The 20,946-nt window shown below is 42.3% G+C and overlaps 2 protein-coding genes across 6 annotated transcripts; both read left to right on the top strand.

Moving 5' to 3' along the window:
- The first annotated feature begins 1,364 nt into the window (after window positions 1–1,364).
- LOC110528062 (succinate dehydrogenase [ubiquinone] iron-sulfur subunit, mitochondrial) lies at window positions 1,365–11,705 on the top strand. Of its 2 annotated transcripts, XM_036983619.1 has the most exons (7): window positions 1,365–1,518; window positions 7,370–7,503; window positions 8,690–8,775; window positions 10,759–10,895; window positions 11,006–11,122; window positions 11,256–11,357; window positions 11,500–11,704. In XM_036983619.1, the coding sequence occupies exons 1-7, from the start codon at window positions 1,447–1,449 to the stop codon at window positions 11,635–11,637; spliced, it is 786 nt and encodes a 261-aa protein (XP_036839514.1). In that variant the 5' UTR covers window positions 1,365–1,446; the 3' UTR covers window positions 11,638–11,704. The 2 variants fall into 2 exon arrangements, with proteins under 2 accessions (XP_036839514.1, XP_036839515.1); XM_036983620.1 differs by lacking the exon at window positions 11,256–11,357 and having other exon boundaries at window positions 11,500–11,705.
- Window positions 11,706–14,849: 3,144 nt separating this feature from the next.
- On the top strand, window positions 14,850–20,946 carry LOC110528061 (microfibrillar-associated protein 2). Of its 4 annotated transcripts, none has more exons than XM_021609850.2 (9): window positions 14,850–15,039; window positions 16,736–16,796; window positions 16,985–17,035; window positions 19,031–19,057; window positions 19,197–19,280; window positions 19,421–19,456; window positions 19,592–19,679; window positions 19,776–19,849; window positions 20,001–20,946. In XM_021609850.2, the coding sequence occupies exons 2-9, from the start codon at window positions 16,766–16,768 to the stop codon at window positions 20,102–20,104; spliced, it is 495 nt and encodes a 164-aa protein (XP_021465525.1). In that variant the 5' UTR covers window positions 14,850–15,039; window positions 16,736–16,765; the 3' UTR covers window positions 20,105–20,946. The 4 variants fall into 4 exon arrangements, with proteins under 4 accessions (XP_021465525.1, XP_036839512.1, XP_036839513.1 ...); XM_021609851.2 differs by having other exon boundaries at window positions 14,907–15,039; window positions 16,721–16,796; XM_036983617.1 differs by lacking the exon at window positions 16,985–17,035 and having other exon boundaries at window positions 14,888–15,039.

Raw genomic sequence — 20,946 nt, 5'->3', positions numbered from 1 at the left:
TTCTGACCATGCTCTTACTATACGCATGTTACGTCATTTGATCTTGCGAGCCTTGGTGGAATATACAAAGGCCCTTTGTACTGCCAGCCTGTAGCATCTGTTCTTTCTACCTCTGAAATGTTGATGGACACACAGATAGAAGAGAAATACAGATGATAGGAAAGGGCAAAAAGGGTGACAATACACTACAAGAGTATCAGGGTTGTTTGGGGTGAAGTTCATTTGAACTGACCATACAGGATGTTAATTGAAACTCATTAAACCATATTGCACAATTTTAATTAATCCCCTGATTTTACAGGAATAAAATAGAATTAAACCCAAATGGAAAGGTACATTAGTTTTTAGTTCATGAACGTTAATTGGCTGATGATGACCTCCGCAGATGCGGAAGGCCGCCATAGGCATATTGACATGAAGCCCATGTAAAACATATCTCTACCTTAAATTTACAGATTTTGACTGGGATGTTTGTATTATTTTACTTGATGCTTCATCAGTAGACTAGTTTTTTTTTTTAACCACCTTGTAAGCTAACTCGGCAAGAGGTGAGTAGGCCTATGTGTATTTATAACAGCCCTACAATTGGAACAGTCCTCTCTTTGGAATGAGACTTGCTAGCCCTGAACTGTGTGCCAGGCAGTTTTTTGTTAAATTAGCCAAATGCTTCGTCTGTAACTAGTTAGGTAGCCATTTTAGCAAGCTTCATACATGAGTTACCTGTAGTGTGAAACTGTCACTACGTTGAGTAAATGTTGCATACAAAGTAAATTCTGTAATGTCAATTAAATAGAATAGCTAGCTAAATGGCTACAGTGCTAATTTACCCGTGCATTACTGATAACTTTTTGTACCTATTCTATTATCTATGAGACACACGATTGCGGATGCAACAAGATAAAGTAAAAAAACACCACCTTTAACGATTTTTGCTACAATCCTGTCGTTTTTCCCTTTGCCAACCTCACTGGATTATATTATTTTAATAATATAGGACAGGGGACGACTGCTGTAATGTTGATCTCAAAGAGTATCTGCCGTTAACTTCATTGACTACGCACGCGCGTAGTGGTCCCACATTTATTTGAGCAAAACATAAAGTAAAAAACTCTTAGTTTACGGTTTTACATAAACTGTACATGTGGAATATCATGTGCATAGTATGTGCATGTACATTTATTTAAACAGACACAATCATTTGTGACATATGTATATTGGAAGAGGGTTTAAAATGCAGATAACCTCTTTGTACCGAGCGTTGCGCAAATGATCTAATCTGCAAATCAATCATATAGTGACAATATAATTTTCGCAAATCTGCATAGTTTGGTAAAACCAAAGACGTTTAACACTGATCACAGATCAGTTTTTATTAAAGGAAATACCGCAGTGCATTCAGGGACAGCAGATACCAGAGAGAGGTCAGAGAACCACAGATTGCGCAAGATGTCGGTCGTTTGTCTATCGTCTTTGGGTCGCTGTAGTACGGTGGCATTCCGTTCTTCCACTGGAATGGTGGTAAGGCTGTGTCCATTTGAACGATTGCCTAATAAATTAATGCGGTTTGTTGATCTTTTCGAACGACGTGCGCTTGCTTGTCAGCTAGCATACCCATAGACACTAATTGCTTTAGCAAAGATTTGTATAACTAACCCAAGATCGACCAGAGCCTGTTGTTTCCAATGGGAGTAAATTAATCACAGTGGGCAGAACAATCAAGGAGGTGGGCAGAGCCAAGTACGAAGTAGTAAAATCCTATTGGCGCGTTCAAGCATATTTATTTTCGGGAATTATGTGCCCGTGTGCAATAACTCAATTTGCCCTTGCACTACTTTCTAAACAACGCAATTTAGTGAAACTTTGACAAAGGTCAAAGTCTATAAAATGCAGAACACTGTTTGTTACAGATTACAGTTTTGGAAGCAGAACAGTGTGTAGATCAGCAGAATGTTGGCCAAAATCCATCTCACTCCATTTATCCCACTTCGTTTCCTCTCATCACCATATTGGTAGTGAGTGTGAACGCTAACCGGATGTTTTACATTTATACATCCGGTAAAATATTTGGCACATTGTGTCTCTTGACGATAATATCTTCTGATCTTGGATATTTTGTTAAGAGCCCTGACGCTTACTCTAAACATGAACACCCATCGCTTTCCTTATGGTTTTGGAATTATAAGGAATGTATATTTCATAACGGTGAGAAATAATAATAATAAAAAAAAATATCGGTGAGAAATAATAATATTAACATTCAAGTTCATGTTCAATTAATTAATGCACACCTTTTTATAGTGTTAGGGTTCCCACATGGCCATATTTCCATGTTACAGCTCTTGTTTACGGAAAACAGACGGAAGACGGACTACCTGTGCTAATTAGCTATTTGTGTCTCCTAATGTAACGGTATAACTTTAGTACGTCCCCTCTGCACACATCAACAACAGTTACCCATCGCTCCACAAAAGCCGCGGCCCTTGCAGAGCAAGGGGAACCACTACTTCAAGGTCTCAGAGCAAGTGACATCACCGATTGAAACGCTATTAGTTAGCGTGCACCACCGCTAACTAGCTAGCCATTTCACATCCGTTACACTAACACTTGTGTGTAAATGGAAGGTACGCCAATATCGTGTTGTCACTGAACAATAATGTGGTTGCAACTGTTAGTGTACAGTACTTGTATGTTTTCAATTTGTAAACTTAGTTGTGATATTAAAGTAGAGGGATTTATGTTTCTAGAACCGTAATATTACAGCAAATGAGAATCGATTCACATTTAAATTGAGTATTTGGCTGTTTGGGCTTCTTCTGTGGAATTTATATGGAGGTTGGCAACCAACTTTAAGGTGCATTACCGCCTCCAACTGGACTGGAGTGTGGACCAGAGACAGAACTGAGGGAAGGTCTGAATCCTACCCATTATTCTCTAAGTCTAAGGAAACTAAATGCATAATTAAATACTACATCCCCTGAAGATGAACCCCAGCAGTTAACTTAATATTGGTTCTTCAACCCCATTACTCCTTAAATCGAATAACAATCTCTTTCCCTCCCATATTGCTGGCACTAAAATATGTGTTCCACTGTCTCCATCTCTTCCTGACAATCACACTTCCCAGTCAGATGTTTTCCTACCAATTTCAATGTACTTTTGATCCTTGTGTGTCCCAATCTCAGCCTTGTGATGACCCCTTCCTCCCTTCTCACCTCGACCTGAGGACCTCCCTGCATCTTATGCTGGTGTCTTCCCTTTCCCTCCCTGTTCCACAAATCTTTTCATTTGTTTTTAACCACTGTTCTTATTAACCCCTTGGCTTCTGCTTTACTGATTGACAATTCCATCTCAACTTTAGGATGTTTAATGAGTCTGCTTGGTGTTAACATCCATCTCTTCATTTCCCTCTACTCCCACATGAGCTGGTACCCAGAGGAACTGTTCTGTGAGCTTGTGTGGCCTACCACGTCACGGCTGAGCCGTTGTTGCTCCTAGAGGTTTCCACTACACAATAACCACACTTACAGTTGACCAGGGCAGACATTTTACGAACTGACTTGTTTGAAAGGTGCAATGTTGAAAGTTATTGAGCACTTCAGTACAGGCCAAATACCTTTCTATAAAAATGTAATTCTATGTGACCTCTGTCAAATTGTGCAACGTAATCCACTGTTTTCCAATGGTGTATGAAATTAGTGACTTCAAAAATGCACTACCACTAGATACTTCTATAAATGTCAATTATTTAACGCTTACTGTGTACCTGTGTTTGTCCTGATTTGTTAGAGTTGGAATCCATAGATTTTTATTTTTAAAAATTCACTCTGTTTCCCCTGCCAAAATTTAAAGAATGTCCCATGCTATGACAAGGTTGCTCCTTCTCCGTTTATCAAACAACGGTTCACTTGGCAGAGGTCGCAGTTTGCTGCACGCACAAAACAAGTATTAGACAACAGGGATCTTGATCTATGACTCGGGAGGGGATTGATTGTTTCTGCTGTAACCAAGAAGCTTGATCTTGCAAGCTACTTGGTGAGCAAGTTAGCAAACCAAATGCATAGCTGGAGCCCAGTGCTTGACCGAAATTATTTGACCTTAGTGAAACCAGTGGTGATTTTAGCATTTAAACGGTGCCCACAAACTGTTAGGGCCTACATAAAGTTGTCCCAACAACAGTCCCAACATCTTACCACTGCTACACCTGGCTATCAGAGGAGCCTTGTCTGGCAGCAAAACAGTTCATTCAGTCTCAATTACTGCCTTTAAAAAAAACATCTGATATTAAACAAATGTGGTTTCTACTGATAATTCAGATGTACAAACTATGGCATATGGGGATGACGAGAGGATAAGAGGCCATCTATCATTTCGATTAAGACATTAATGAGCGAGCTAGGATGGATGTAGTCAATATAACTATTTGTTTAGCACTTTTGAAATGAACAGCGACATAATTCAGAACATAGGCCGTTCTTAGTGTTCTCCCTGTACATCCAGTCAGAACCGTAGGATAAATTAAAGGGGGCATATAAGCAGACAATGAAAGCTCTCACAATATTCGATTATTACATTTCTCTAAAACAGGTTATTGGCTACATGTGCAGCACCAAGTCCAGTACAATAGGTGAAATTAAGAGGGGTTAATATACCAAATTATTAGGGTGAGTCACATGGACTACTAACATCTTACTACACAACATACACTTAGTATTATTTCTTATCTACAGTATAAATATTTCCATAGCATATTACATCATTTGTGCAGCAGCATGCATTCCATTTTTGGACTCACCTTTGTTGTCCTGTGTTCACTTGAACAGGAAGGGGGTGCGGTGGTCCTTGGTGGGCAAATGTTGTCATGAAAGTCTGGCATTCTCTGGATTTATGGTGCTTTCAAAACAACTGGGAACTCGGGGTGGGTTGAATCATGATGACGTCATTGATCTTCAGGTCGTTGCTCTAGAAAAAGGATGGATTTACAATTCCGAGTTGGATGACAGTTCAAAACGTATTTTCCCATTTGGAGCTTGTTTATTCCTGACTTCCCAGTTGTCTTCAACTCACTAAAGCGGCACAAATCATGCTTCATTAACAGCATGGCCAATGTTGAATGTTTATTATTTTAAACTTGGAAAAGAGCCCCTTAATCCCAGATTTGGGACCACATGCTGTTGTGCAAATGGAATAGACAACAGGTGGAAATTATAGGCAATTAGCAAGACACCCCCAATAAAGGAGTGGTTCTGCAGGTGGTGACCACAGACCACTTCTCAGTTCCTATGCTTCCTGGCTGATGTTTTGGTCACTTTTGAATGCTGGCGGTGCTTTCACTCTAGTGGTAGCATGAGACGGAGTATACAACCCACACAAGTGGCTCAGGTAGTGCTGCTCATCCAGGATGGGACATCAATGCGAGCTGTGGCAAGAAGGTTTGCTGTGTCTGTCAGCGTAGTGTCCAGAGCATGGAGGCGCTACCAGGAGACAGGCCAGTACATTAGGAGACGTGGAGGAGGCCGTAGGAGGGCAACAACCCAGCAGCAGGACCGCTACATCCGCCTTTGTGCAAGGAGGAGCAGGAGGAGCACTGCCAGAGCCCTGCAAAATGACCTCCAGCAGGCCACAAATGTGCATGTTTCTGACCGTTTGAGCAGACACAGACTCCATGAGGGCCCAACGTCCACGGGTGGGGGTTGTGCTTACAGCCCAACACCGTGCAGGACGTTTGGCATTTGCCAGACAACACCAAGATTGGCAAATTCGCCACTGGCGCCCTGTGCTCTTCACAGATGAAAGCAGGTTCACACTGAGCTCATGTGACAAATGTGACAGTCTGGAGACGATGTGGAGAACGTTCTGCTGCCTGCAACATCCTCCAGCATGACCGGCTTGGCGGTGGGTAAGTCGTGGGGTGGCATTTCTTTGGGGGGCCGCACAGCCCTCTATGTGCTCGCCAGAGGTAGCCTGACTGCCATTAGGTACCGAGATGAGATCCTCAGACCCCTTGTGAGACCATATGCTGGTGCGGTTGGCCCTGGGTTCCTCCTAATGCAAGACAATGCTAGACCTCATGTGGCTGGAGTGTCAGCAGTTCCTGCAAGAGGAAGGCATTGATGCTATGGACTGGCCCGCCCGTTCCCCAGACCTGAATCCAATTGAGCACATCTGGGACATCATGTCTCGCTCCATGTCTCTGTTGCACCACAGACTGTCCAGGAGTTGGCGGATGCTTTAGGCCAGGTCTGGGAGGAGATCCCTCAGGAGACCATCCGCCACCTCATCAGGAGCATGCCCAGGCGTGGTAGGGAGGTCATACAGGCACGTGGAGGCCACACACACTACTGAACCTCATTTTGACTTGTTTTAAGGACATTACATCAAAGTTGGATTAGCCTGTAGTGTGGTTTTCCACTTTAATTTTGAGTGTGACTCCAAATCCAGACCTCCATGGGTTGATAAATTTGATAATTTTTATGTGATTTTGTTGTCAGCACATTCAACTATGTAAAGAAAAGTATTTAATAAGAATATTTCATTAATTCAGATCTAGGATGTGTTATTTTAGTGTTCCCTTAGTTTTTTTGAGCAATGTGTGTATATAAACTGTATTGAGAAACAAACCATGGGTATTTCAAAATACCCCAGTATGCTTTATATACCAGGGATCATCAGCTAGATTTAGCCATGGGCTGAAGCTCTTTTCTTTAGCGTATAATCAGGGGGCCGGAACATAATTACAAATAATTTGTAGACTGCAAAAAGCCCAAACAGATATATTTAACTAAACATAATAATTTAAAACCCTGTTTATTTGTATATGACCAGAGTATACAAAACATTAAGAACACCTGCTCTTTCCATGACAGACCAGGTGGAAGTTGTGACATCAATAAGGGATCATTTGTTAGAGCCACTTCAATCAGTGTAGATGAAGGGGAGGAGAGAGGTTAAAGAAGGATTTGTTGAGCATTAAAATCCAGCAGGTTGCAGCTCTTGACACAAACTGGTGCGCCTGGCGCCTACTACCATACCCTGTTCAAAGACACTTAACTTTTGTCTTGCCCATTCATCCTCTGAATGGCACATATACACGTCTCAAGGCTTAAAAATCCTTCTTGAATCTGTTTCCTCTCCTTCATCTACACTGATTGAAGTGGATTTAACAAGTGACATCCAATAAAGGATCATAGCTTTCTCCTGGTCGAGCAGGTGTTCTTAATGTTGTGTATACACTCGACACTGCCAATACACATTCTTCTACCAGGAGCATTGAGTCGTCAGTCATGAAGAAGTTGTTCAATCCCACAGCTTGTAATGTGGTTCATGACAGACAGGCTGAGCTCTCCTCATTCTCTCTCCTCTGTTACTTCAGGCGGTTCGGTACGCCCAGACAGCGGCGGCCACAGCACCCCAGCCCAGAGTCAAGAAGTTCCAGGTGTACCGCTGGGACCCAGACACGGTGGGGGATAAGCCCCGCATGCAGACCTTTGAGATTGATCTCAACACGTGAGTACAGCCCGCCTTATCAGTTGAACACTTCCATTAGGTCATTGGAACAGGCACTTTGTAATTTATCACAGTTTCAGATCTTGTTAGTACAGACCTCCCCTTGTGTTTGCTGGTGATGGAGTACTCGTTGTATATAGAGTCATTATTGTTAAGGTACTGTGCTATTTCCTATTATTTTTTTTATTTTTTTACTGAGTTGTTGGGGAAGGGCTTTTTAAGTAAGCATTTCAAGGTATAAAAGTATACAAAGTATACACACCTGTTGCATTCGGCGCATGTGACAAATATTTGGATTTGTTCGAGAGGGAATCATGAGCACCCTTTATATGGAATTAAGGAGAAAACCCTGATACTCTGGACAGGTTCCCAGTCCTCTTCCTGTTCTTTCTCCATCTGTCCAATTCTGTTGGCTCAGTTCTGGCAATGAGGCATTGTGACAAAAATACCCTGGAGTACTATCATAGCATGGATTTGTAAAGTATACTGAACAAAAAATATAAACGCAACATGTAAAGTCTTTGTCCCATGTTTCATAAGCTGAAATAAATGATACAAGAAATTGTCCATGCGCACAAAAAGCTTATTTCTCAAAATGTTTTTGCACTAATTTGTTTATATCCCTGATAGTGAGCATTTGCTAAGATAATCAGGTGTGGCATATCAAGAAGCTGATTAAACAGCATGATCATTACACAGGTTCACCTTGTGCTGCGGACAATAAAAGGCCACTCTAAAATGTGCAGTTTTGTCACAACACAATACCACAGATATCTCAAGTTTTGAGTAAGTGTGCAATTGGCATGCCATCTGGAGGGATTTCCACCAGAGCTGTTGCCAGATAATTGAATCTTAATTTCTATACCATAAGCCGCCCCCAACGTCGTTTTAGAGAATTTGGCAGTCTGTCTAACCGGCTTCACAACCGCAAACCACGTGTAACCATGACCTCCACTTCCGACTTCTTCACCTGTGGGATCGTCTGAGGGGGTGCTTAGCAGTATTTCTGTCTGTAATAAAGGCCTTTTGTGGGGAAAAACAAATTCTGGTTGGCTGGGCCTTGCTCCCCAGTGGGTGGGTCTATTTTTGTTCAGTATATAGGTGTCAATCCTGTTCTCATACATCTTCAGTGTACAGATGAGGTTCTTAACAATAAGTGGACTGTCTGCTTCCCTCCTTTCCACAGCTGTGGCCCCATGGTATTGGACGCCCTCATCAAGATAAAGAATGAGATGGATGGCACTCTGACCTTCCGTCGCTCCTGCAGAGAGGGTCAGTGTGTGGAGGGAAGTAGGGTTATTTTGGGGATACTGATGAATAGAGGAAATGGTTGAGATGATTCTAGTGGTGAATCACTAATGTTCTTTGGGGAGCGAGAGAAGAGCTGGGATTAGTGTTCTTACAGTGCCTTGCGAAAGTATTCGGCCCCCTTGAACTTTGCGACCTTTTGCCACATTTCAGGCTTCAAACATAAAGATATAAAACTGTATTTTTTTGTGAATAATCAACAACAAGTGGGACACAATCATGAAGTGGAACGACATTTAAAACTTTTTTAACAAATCAAAAACTGAAAAATTGGGCGTGCAAAATTATTCAGCCCCCTTAAGTTAATACTTTGTAGCGCCACCTTTTGCTGCGATTACAGCTGTAAGTCGCTTGGGGTATGTCTCTATTAGTTTTGCACATCGAGAGACTGACATTTTTTCCCATTCCTCCTTGCAAAACAGCTCGAGCTCAGTGAGGTTGGATGGAGAGCATTTGTGAACAGCAGTTTTCAGTTCTTTCCACAGATTCTCGATTGGATTCAGGTCTGGACTTTGACTTGGCCATTCTAACACCTGGATATGTTTATTTTTGAACCATTCCATTGTAGATTTTGCTTTATGTTTTGGATCACTGTCTTGTTGGAAGACAAATCTCCGTCCCAGTCTCAGGTCTTTTGCAGACTCCATCAGGTTTTCTTCCAGAATGGTCCTGTATTTGGCTCCATCCATCTTCCCATCAATTTTAACCATCTTCCCTGTCCCTGCTGAAGAAAAGCAGGCCCAAACCATGATGCTGCCACCACCATGTTTGACAGTGGGGATGGTGTGTTCAGCTGGGTTGCTTTTACGCCAAACACAACGTTTTGCATTTTTGCCAGAAAGTTCAATTTTGGTTTCATCTGACCAGAGCACCTTCTTCCACGTTTGGTGTGTCTCCCAGGTGGCTTGTGGCAAATTTTAAACAACACTTTTTATGGATATCTTTAAGAAATGGCTTTCTTCTTGCCACTCTTCCATAAAGGCCAGATTTGTGCAATATAAGACTGATTGTTGTCCTATGGACAGAGTCTCCCACCTCAGCTGTAGATCTCTGCAGTTCATCCAGAGTGATCATGGGCCTCTTGGCTGCATCTCTGATCAGTCTTCTCCTTGTATGAGCTGAAAGTTTAGAGGGACGGCCAGGTCTTGGTAGATTTGCAGTGGTCTGATACTCCTTCCATTTCAATATTATCGCTTGCACAGTGCTCCTTGGGATGTTTAAAGCTTGGGAAATCTTTTTGTATCCAAATCCGGCTTTAAACTTCTTCACAACAGTATGTCGGACCTGCCTGGTGTGTTCCTTGTTCTTCATGATGCTCTCTGCGCTTTTAACGGACCTCTGAGACTATCACAGTGCAGGTGCATTTATACGGAGACTTGATTACACACAGGTGGATTGTATTTATCATCATTAGTCATTTAGGTCAACATTGGATCATTCAGAGATCCTCACTGAACTTCTGGAGAGAGTTTGCTGCACTGAAAGTAAAGGGGCTGAATAATTTTGCACGCCCAATTTTTCAGTTTTTGATTTGTTAAAAAAGTTTGAAATATCCAATAAATGTTGTTCCACTTCATGATTGTGTCCCACTTGTTGTTGATTCTTCAAAAAAAATAGTTTTATATCTTTATGTTTGAAGCCTGAAATGTGGCAAAAGGTCGCAAAGTTCAAGGGGGCCGAATACTTTCGCAAGGCACTGTAAATGTTGGTTTACTGTGTTTTTGTTACGTTAGGGATTTAGATGTCGTTAAGGTTGGAAAGTGTGTCCAGGATGGAATTATCTTAGAACAGGTTGTCCAGGGGTGATACCAGATCAGGTTTATTCTAGTGACTGACTATCCTCCAATGGACATGCCCCAGTCAAGGAAAAATAACACGGATCCGTTCCTTTTGCAACTTCATATAATGTGAGTAAGGCAGTGTTTGTATGTGTTTGCTATGGTGCAGGTATCTGTGGATCCTGTGCAATGAACATCAATGGAGGCAACACACTGGCCTGTCTGAACAAGATTGACACCAACACCAGCAAGGCTACCAAGATCTACCCTCTGCCACACATGTATGTGGTCAAAGATCTGGTCCCTGTGAGTATCATCATTCCATACAAGCGTGTCACACACTGGCTGTATTATTTTAATTGTCAATCCCACATTAAAGTTGGAGTGAGTTTGTGATGGCGTTCTTTTGGTTGCAGGACATGAGTAATTTCTATGCTCAGTACAAGTCAATCGAGCCCTACCTGAAGAAGAAGGATGAGACAAATGAGGGAAAGGAACAATACCCTCAGACTGTGGAGGACAGACAAAAACTGGTACACCCAAATTACTTCTGGTTCATTGACAATGAGCAGAATTTAGATGGTTGAACAGAGTGCTGCAACTGTGTCCATTTTGTCAAAATGTCTTCTGTGCTCTGTTTTTTACTGTCCTGTCTCTCCCTGTCAGGACGGGCTGTATGAATGTATTCTGTGTGCGTGCTGCAGCACCAGCTGCCCCAGCTACTGGTGGAATGGAGACAAGTACCTGGGACCTGCTGTCCTTATGCAGGCCTGTGCTTTTGTGTATGAGTTTAGACTAGTCTGACTAGTTTGATTCAGAGTTGTTGTATTTTGATCAACGGGACACTGATGAGTGAATGTGCGTATGCACCTTGGACTGTTTGTGAGCTCACATGGCTGTCCTTCTCCAGGCCTACCGTTGGATGATCGACTCGAGAGACGAGTTCACAGAGGAGCGTCTCTCCAAGCTGCAGGATCCTTTCTCTCTCTACCGCTGTCACACCATCATGAACTGCACTAAGACCTGCCCCAAGGTAACCTCGGTCTAATAAACATTACTCCTCCCTTTGAAGGGTACAGTGCCTTGCGAAAGTATTCGGCCCCCTTGAACTTTGCGACCTTTTGCCACATTTCAGGCTTCAAACATAAAGATATAAAACTGTATTTTTTTGTGAAGAATCAACAACAAGTGGGACACAATCATGAAGTGGAACGACATTTATTGGATATTTCAAACTTTTTTAACAAATCAAAAACTGAAAAATTGGGCGTGCAAAATTATTCAGCCCCTTTACTTTCAGTGCAGCAAACTCTCTCCAGAAGTTCAGTGAGGATCTCTGAATGATCCAATGTTGACCTAAATGACTAGTGATGATAAATACAATCCACCTGTGTGTAATCAAGTCTCCGTATAAATGCACCTGCACTGTGATAGTCTCAGAGGTCCGTTAAAAGCGCAGAGAGCATCATGAAGAACAAGGAACACACCAGGCAGGTCCGAGATACTGTTGTGAAGAAGTTTAAAGCCGGATTTGGATACAAAAAAAGGTATAATAAAAAATAAAAAATTAAAAAATTGGAATCCTAGGGAACAGTTGGGAGAGATGTGAGACATGACCTGCTAACTTCACTAGAATGATGGTTCATTCCCATTGTTTGGTCTGGTGTGGGTGGGTTTGAGTTCAGAGGGTGATGGATTCACAGACAATAAATATGTATATCTGTTGCTCATCCATCATAACTATATACAGTTGAAGTCGGAAGTTAATACACCTTAGTCAAATACATTTAAACTCTGTTTTTTCACAATTCCTGACATTTAATCCTAGTAAAAATTCCCTGTCTTTGGTTCAGTTAGGATCACCACTTTATTTTAAGAATGTGAAATGTTAGAATAATGGTAGTGATTTATTTAAGCTTTTATTTCTTTCATCACATTCCCAGTGGGTCAGAAGTTTAAATACACTCAATTAGTATTTGGTAGCATTGCCTTTAAATTGTTTCATTTGGGTCAAACGTTTTAAGTAGCCTTCATCAAGCTTCCCACAATACGTTGGGTGAATTTTGACCCATTCCTCCTGACAGAGCTGGTGTAACGGAGTCAGGTTTGTAAGGCCTCCTTGCTCGCACACACTTTTTCAGTTCTGCCCACAAATTGTCTATAGGATTGAGGTCAGGGCTTTGTGATGGCCACTCCACTTTGTTGTCCTTAAGCCATTTTGCCACAACTTTGGAAGTATGCTTTGGGTCATTGTCCATTTGGGACCAAGCTTTAACTTATCGACTGATGTCTTGAGATATTGCTTCAGTATATCCACATAACTTTCCTACCTCATGATGCCATCTATTTTGTGAAGTGCACCAGTCCCTCCTGCAGCAAAGCACTCACAACATGATGCTGCCACCCCCGTACTTCACGGTTGGGATGGTGTTCTCCAGCTTGCAAGCCCCCCCATTTTTCCTCCAAACATAACTATGGCCATTATGGCCAAACAGTACAATTTTTGTTTCATCAGACCAGAGGGCATTTGTCCAAAAAGTACCATCTTTGTCCCCATGTGCAGTTGCAAACCGTAATCTGTCTTTTTTATGCGGCTTTGGAACAGTGGCTTCTTCCTTACTGTGCGGCCTTTGAGGTTATGTCGATATAGGACTCGTTTTACTGTGGATATAGATACTTTTGTACCTGTTTCCTCCAGCATCTTCACAAGGTCATTTGCTGTTGTTCTGGGGTTGATTTGCACTTTTCAAACTAAAGTATGTTCATCTCTAGGAGAGAGAATGCGTCTCCTTCCTGAGCGGTATGACGGCTGCGTGGTCCCATGGTGTTTATACTTGCGTACTATTGTTTGTACAGATGAACGTGGTGACTTCAGGCGTTTGGCAATTGCTCCAAAGGATGAACCAGACTTGTGGAGGTCTTGGCTGGTTTCTTTTGATTTTCCCATGATGTCAAGCAAAGAGGCACTGAGTTTGAAGGTAGGCCTTGAAATACATCCACAGGTACACCTCCAATTGACTCAAATTATGTCAATTAGCCATTCCGAAGCTTCTAAAGCCATGACACCATTTTCTGGAATTTTCCAAGCTGTTTAAAGGCACAGTCAACTTAGTGTATGTAAACTTCTGACCCACTGGAATTGTGATTTAAGTGAAATAATCTGTCTGTAAACAATTGTTGGAAAAATTACTTGTGTCATGCACAACGTAAATGTCCTAACCGACTTGCCAAAACTATAGTTTGTTAACAAGAAATTTGTGGAGTGGTTGAAAAACAAGTTTAATTGACTCCAACCTAAGTGTATATAAACTTCTGACTTCAACTGTGAGTGTGTGTGTATATATATATATATATAACGGGAGTCTTTGTTTTAATGTGTAATAAATGTAATGCTTTAATGCCTACCGTTGTATCCCTGGTTATTATGCCTGCTTGTGATCAAACGTGCTGTCTGTCCTATACTATTTTGTTCAAATTCATTTTTAACATCACATTCATTGTGGAGTGCTGAAGAAGCATGTACAGCATTAAAATGTCGATTGGTTTTAAGATCAGCTCAAGTCAACAAAAAACCCTGCTTTGCTTATTAAACTTTATGCTCTGGTTGTCAGTCCTGTTATTAAACTTTGCATGCTCTGGTTGTCAGTCCTGTTATTAAACTTTGCATGCTCTGGTTGTCAGTCCTGTTATTAAACTTTGCATGCTCTGGTTGTCAGTCCTGTTATTAAACTTTGCATGCTCTGGTTGTCAGTCCTGTTATTAAACTTTGCATGCTCTGGTTGTCAGTCCTGTTATTAAACTTTGCATGCTCTGGTTGTCAGTCCTGTTATTAAACTTTGCATGCTCTGGTTGTCAGTCCTGCAGTTTGTATTTTACTTTTTAAAGGTGCTCTCTGCAAAATGTCGTTGCCATGGGCAGCACCAGATATATTGAGATGAGCGAGATGCAGCACTTTGCTGTCACACAGTACTGCACATGTACACCGGTTCGATTTACGCTGTGGTAACCAGGGAACCAAAACAGTGGAGCACTCGTGTTTAATCACTTTTAGTTTGTTGCAGAAATTGACCCACTAGGCTAGTGCACTGTGTCATATACGTGTGTGGAATTTCAATCTATGTCCTCTAGATGTCAGCCTTTTACAGACTAATCCTGGAGTAGAGAGACATGTACACTCATAGTGAAAAGGGAGAACAAAATGGGCCACTAGAATCAATCATGTATACAGTCTACTGCTTTCAAACCTATTTATCCATCCTGAAGGTTAGTGGGTTTATGTGCAGTCAGTCAGTGCCATGGTCTCCTGACTGTGATTGGCGGGAGTGGGCGATGGGACAGACAGAGGTGGGGAGAGGGGGCTTGAAGGCGGGGCGTTACAATGTGGCGCTCGGTCAGACTGCTGAAGACGGACGCATGAGACTTGCGGATCGCCGGAGAAAATAAAAATAAGGTAAGAGCTACAAATTGATGCAAGTTGTTAAAATTAATATGTCCAAATATTAAATAATTGCAAAAACAGCATAAATGTATTTGTAATCATGTGCGCTTATTTTTATTAATTTTAATATTTGAATTCAAAGGTCAAGGGAGTAGTAGGTAGGCTACAGTTTTTAACCATTTGTCATGGTGGTGTGCGATATGAAATATGCATATACAGTATGTATCCATCATCAGTACTGGAAGTTATAGCCTACCTCTACAACTTTTATAAAATCACGCAATTCACGACATGGTTGGGTCTAATGGAATGTGGTTATTTGACAAGTATTTTAATCCTTTAATTTGTTCAGAATGGTACTTTATTTGAAGATTGTTCTAAACTGACTTGAGGTTTGTTCAGAATGGTACTTTATTTGAAGATTGTTCTAAACTGACTTGAGGTTGTTTATTGGTCGTCTGTTTACACTGGATGGGGCTTTCTGCACTCCAGGGGTGGGGTTATTGCTGGAGGCCATGACAATACAATGGAGAGGGGCTGGCCAACATAAATAAAACAGAGGAAAAGGAGAAAATGAATGAGGGATATTAAAGAGTATTAGAGGGAGAGGGGAGGGGATTAGAGCCAGGGGGAGAGCTGGAGGGAAATTATATGCACTTTTTAAAATTTTACATAGCACTTGAAAACAAACAAACTGTTTAGTAGGAATGAGAGGAAAGATAAGGAGAGACATGGCTCTCCCCTTTCATGGTGGCATTGTTCCCAAGTCCTTATGCTTTGGGGGAGGGGGTCGGGGAGGGCTGGGGAGGGGGAGAAATGAAATGGGGTTGAAGAAGGGGGTGTAATAGCTCCCAGATGTGTGCTGTGAAAACATATGGTTTCCAATAGCCACTGTGATGCACAAGAGGAATGTCTGAACACACACACACAGACACACACACACTTTGGTGACATATACCTTCATACATACATGTACACTCACACATTACATCCAATCATATGCACATGTATGCCACACACCTCATAATATGAAACATATGTGATGACAATCACACATACGGATGATCACACGATAAGTGCACAAAACCCACATAAGCTGGACTGTCTGATTGTGTGCAGTACAGTTAAGCAGAAGCAGAGGAGTATTTGCTTATTCTACAAGAAAAGTGCTCTCTTCTTGAGAGAGAGAGAGACAGAGAGAGAGAGAGAGAGAGACAGAGGTGAGGGGGAGTGTTTAAGGGAAATGACAGAGGGTGACAGAGGGAAAATGAGAGACGTGGAGAGAGGGATATAGAAGATGGTGGAGGGGCTCAGTGGTTATTTTCCTGGAATTTAGCCACTGGTCTGTCTGCTTTAGAGCGTTTCACAGTGGAACAGAGGAAAGGAGAAAAACAGGGATTGTTAAGAAAGACAGACATTCTTTCTGTCCAAGTTTTCCTTTTTTTTTTACTTTATGGGGCCAGGGCAGGGCAGAATGAAGGAGAGCGTGGAGGAGGTGGAGGGGAGGTGAGTCCAGGGAAAGGGAAGAGGTGAGGCTAGAATGCAAGACAGGAGAGATGGAAGGGAAAAGACAAGAGGCCCATGGGTAAAGATTCTGAAAAGTGACATAGAAATACATCTATGTCGCGTGAACACTATGTGACAGATCTCTCTATATCACTTGGAATCAGTAACTCATTTGACAATGTATAAGGTCTCTCTTCCTCAGTGTCAGTCTACCTCCACACAGAACACGACCATGAGAGTCCTCCTACTGCTCTCCATGCCAGGTGAGTCTTGCACACTGCACACTACATAATATACACAACATGCACAACTCTACTGTAGTGTACACACAACAATAGACCAACCTAATACTCATTCTACACAATACTGTTTTTCACATTGTGCTTAGCACCACCACAAAACACTTGTCCAGCACCTTTGCCTAAACATTTAGCTAACTTTGCCTCAACAGTCCTTCTGCTAGCCCAGCCCCCACTCTACCAAGAACCCTTTCCTTTCCTGGGTGAGTTCATCCATGTCATTACTACACTATCTGTCCATGTGTACAAACACACAGTGACTCAGTACTGTCTCACCACATTTTCACATCTTTTGTCTACCTGCCCTGAGGGTAAACCATGACAAATGTTCAATTTGACCAGGCAGGTGGAAACATTTCATGTCCTGTGTGTGGCACGGAGAGCAGTAGGAAGACTCATGTTTGCTCTCTATTTTAAATTACATTTTTAAATGTAACCTTTATTTAATTAGGCAAGTCAGTTAAGAACACATTCTTATTTACATTGCCGGCCCACACCGGCCCAACCCGGACGACGCTGGGCCATGGGTCCTGTGTGGAGGTGGACTGACAGTGAGGAGGAGAGAGAAAACCTTATACATTTCCATTTGGCTCATTCATCCCCCTCCTCTCCTCTGTAACTATTACCCAGGTTGTTGCTGTAAATGAGAATGTGTTCTCAGTCAACTTACTTAGTAAAAATGAGGATAAAATAAGTAAAATACAAATAAATACACTATATATACAAAAGTATTTGGAAACCCATTCAAATTAGTAGGTTCAGTGACACCTGTTTCTAACAGGTGTCCACATTTGAGCATACAGCCATGCAATCTCCATAGACAAACATTGGCAGTAAAATGGCCTTACTGAAGAGCTCAGTGACCTTCAACGTTGCAGCGTCATTGGATGGCACCTTACCAACAAGTCAGTTTGTAAAATTTCTGCCCGCTAGAGCTGCCCATGTGAACTGTAAGTGCTGTTATTGTGTAGTGGAAACTTCTAGGAGCAACAACGGCTCAGTCGCAAAGTGGTAGGCCACACAAGCTCACAGAACGGGGCCGACGACTGATGAAGTATGTAGCTCCTAAAAATTATCTGTCCTTGGTTGCAACACTCACTACCGAGTTCCGAACTGCCTCTGGAAGCAACGCCAGCACAAGAACAGTTCATCAGGAGCTTCATGAAATGGGTTTTCATGGCCAAGCAGCCGCACACAAGCCTACGATCACTATGCACAATGCTAAGCATCGGCAGGAGCGGTGTAAAGCTCGCCGCCATTGGACTCTGAAGCAGTGGAATCGTGTTCTCTGGAGTGATGAATCACGCTTCACCATCTGGCATTCCGACGGATAAATCTGGGTTTTGTGGATGCCAGTAGAACGCTACCTGCCCCAATGCATAGTGCCAACTGTAAAGTTTGGTGGAGAAGGAATAATGGTTCAGGCTAGGCCCCTTAGTTCCATTGAAGGGAAATCTTAACGCTACAGCATACATTGACATTGTAGACAATTCTGTGCTCCCAACTTTGTGTCAACAGTTTGGGGAAGGCTCTTTCATGTTTCAGCATGTCAATGCCCCCGTGCACAAAGCAAGGTTCATACAGAAATGGTTTGTCGAGATCGGTATGGAAGAACTTGACTGGCCTGCACAGAGCTCTGACCTCAACCACATCGAAAGCCTTTGGGATGAATTGGAACGCCGACTGCGAGCCAGCATCAGTGCCCGACCTCGCTAATGCTCTTGTAGCTGAATGGAGGCCCCGCAGCAATGTTCCAACATCTAGTGGAAAGCCTTCCCAGAAGAGTGGAGGCTGTTATTGCATCCAAGGGGGGAAACTCTATATTAATGCCCATGATTTTGGAATGAGATGTTCGACAAGCAGGCCATGTAGTGTAAATGTAGTGTAAATAATGGTCATGTAGTGTAAATAATGTCACTAGTCTTTTGTAAATACCACTTATTATTTCATCATTTGCTAACATCTTGAATACGAAGGAATGCATAAAGACAATCTCCTATACATTTCCTCTCAATTTTGAAAGCAGGTGGTCAAAATCCCCACTGTATTTGAGTAGATCTGTTAGTCATCTGTCATGAAGGTTTGCATGCTTGTCTCTGTCCGTCCGTCTGTTTGTTTGTTGTAAGTTTTTCATATGTTACCAGTCAATGTAACAAAAGCATATCTCATACTGTACCGTTGTTCATTTTGCTTCACAGAGGACTATGACCCTGATTATTTTCCTGGTAAGATACTTGTATGAGCTTGTTACCTATATTACTCTGGTAGTATCATCAGTTTTGATAAAAACGTAGTTTTGATAAACTGATGTAGAAAGCTTCTCTGCCCTTTGATGATGTACTGAAAACTCTCTCTCCCTGTCAGAGAATCCTGACACGGATGTCCAGCAGCAGGTCTTGTTACATGGTCCTCGACCATTCCCTGAGCCAGAACGTCCTCGTCCATCTGGTACGTACCCACCTCTCATGATCTACTCTTCAACATGTATTATCTACAGTTCAACATCTACACCCACTGTCATGTTCTGTTGTCACATTAACAGAAGTATTCCATTTCAATGGGAGTTGAGTTTCTGTTTTGTTTTCCAGAGCCAGAGACAGAGCCCACAGAACCTGGCCCCCTAGGTAAGAAACATAGGGAAAGAGAGAGGGGAAGGGAGGGCCCGTGTGTAAAGTGATTCATGAATGATTGGCTTTATTGCGATATCTATAGGGTTGTATGTATTTTCTTGCATGGCTCACTTGTTTTGTGTTGTGTAGATTGCCGAGAAGAGCAGTACCCCTGCACCAGACTCTACTCTATTCACAAGCCATGCAAACAGTGTCTGAATAGCCTCTGTTTCTACAGGTATGCTACTGCACCTTTGTTTTTACCATGAGGGTATTGACAGTGGATTTATATAGTGTTCAATATCACACTGTAACCCCGCTACTCTCTCCTCAGCTTGCGAAGGGTGTATGTGATCAACAAGGAGGTGTGTGTCAGGACCGTGTGTGCGCATGAAGAGCTGCTAAGAGGTGGTCAGCCTACACTTTTTCTGGTTTATGTTGCACAACCCACTGTCCCTAATAAAGAAAAGCACACACACACCCACACGCAGACGGACACACTCAGACGTGGACAGTACAGGAGCAAACTTGTAACCCTTCTCTCTCTCTCCCTCTGTAGCTGACATGTGCCGTGACCAGTTCTCTCGGTGTGGTGTAGCGGCGGTGAGTGGCCAGTGTGGGTCACTGGGGAGCAGCTGTGGGAAGAGCTGTGGAGGCTGTTGAGAACATGGACACATCAGAGAGAACTCCAGCCCAAATACTGCCACATCTCTTAGGGTCCACATCCCACCCCCTACACCCTTCTCTTCCTCTGTCCCATCTCTTTTCCTGTTTAATCTTCGACTGTATTCCACATAATCTTTGGTTCCAAAAAACTCCTCTATTTGTTTATTTTCTCTACTTCTCTAGTGACTTTCCCCATCATCCCTTTTTTCATCTCTCTTTCAGAATGATACACAATGCAAGGTGGGATCAGTAGAATGTGTGTATGTCTAAACATATTATTTCATATTCAACAGAACATTGATGACTGTATAACATAACTGGTGCTATAAAATCACTAACATACTGGTGCTAAGGAATTGAAATCAGCACTCAAGAGATGCACATAAAACAATCTTGATCTTGTTTTTTTTGCCTTACTGTATCCTATATTCTACATCATTGTGTGGTGTTTGTTGTTGTTTACTGTACCTTTGTTGAAATCAGTCATAGTAGTGAGGGAACAGCAAGAGTGGCAGCCACTGTGCACTGACCTCAACAACAGAGGCATTATCAGCACTCAATCATCATCCCACTGCCTCTGCACTTCCTGGGTGGCGAGCATCCACAATCAGACTTGAAGAGACGGATTCTGACCTGACGCCTGATCTCTCCTGAAAGTGTTTTTGTGTAACACGGTCGGCCACATGACTAGAGCTACGGTGGCTGGTGACCTTGCAGTGAGTGCATAGTTTCACATATCAGAGGCAAGAAGTGGCGGCTCATAAATTGTTACTGTACTACTGCTTTGTAAAACCCTTTCACTATAATGGAGGAGAAAATAAATGTTTTTTTTACTACAA

The sequence above is a fragment of the Oncorhynchus mykiss genome, chromosome 7 (genome assembly GCF_013265735.2).
Source record: "Oncorhynchus mykiss isolate Arlee chromosome 7, USDA_OmykA_1.1, whole genome shotgun sequence".
Taxonomy (NCBI): Eukaryota; Metazoa; Chordata; class Actinopteri; order Salmoniformes; family Salmonidae; genus Oncorhynchus; species Oncorhynchus mykiss.
This window is presented reverse-complemented; position numbering and strand designations above follow the sequence as displayed.

Excerpts from the sequence above, each read along its gene's own strand:
- LOC110528062 (XM_036983619.1), top strand. The coding sequence starts at position 1,447 with ATGTCGGTCGTTTGTCTATCGTCTTTGGGTCGCTGTAGTACGGTGGCA. Across the intron at positions 8,776-10,758 it reads CCGTCGCTCCTGCAGAGAGG|GTATCTGTGGATCCTGTGCA; the intron begins GTCAGTGTGTGG and ends GCTATGGTGCAG. Across the intron at positions 10,896-11,005 it reads TGGTCAAAGATCTGGTCCCT|GACATGAGTAATTTCTATGC; the intron begins GTGAGTATCATC and ends TTTTGGTTGCAG.
- LOC110528061 (XM_021609850.2), top strand. The coding sequence starts at position 16,766 with ATGAGAGTCCTCCTACTGCTCTCCATGCCAG. Across the intron at positions 19,058-19,196 it reads TGACCCTGATTATTTTCCTG|AGAATCCTGACACGGATGTC; the intron begins GTAAGATACTTG and ends TCTCCCTGTCAG. Across the intron at positions 19,457-19,591 it reads CACAGAACCTGGCCCCCTAG|ATTGCCGAGAAGAGCAGTAC; the intron begins GTAAGAAACATA and ends TGTGTTGTGTAG.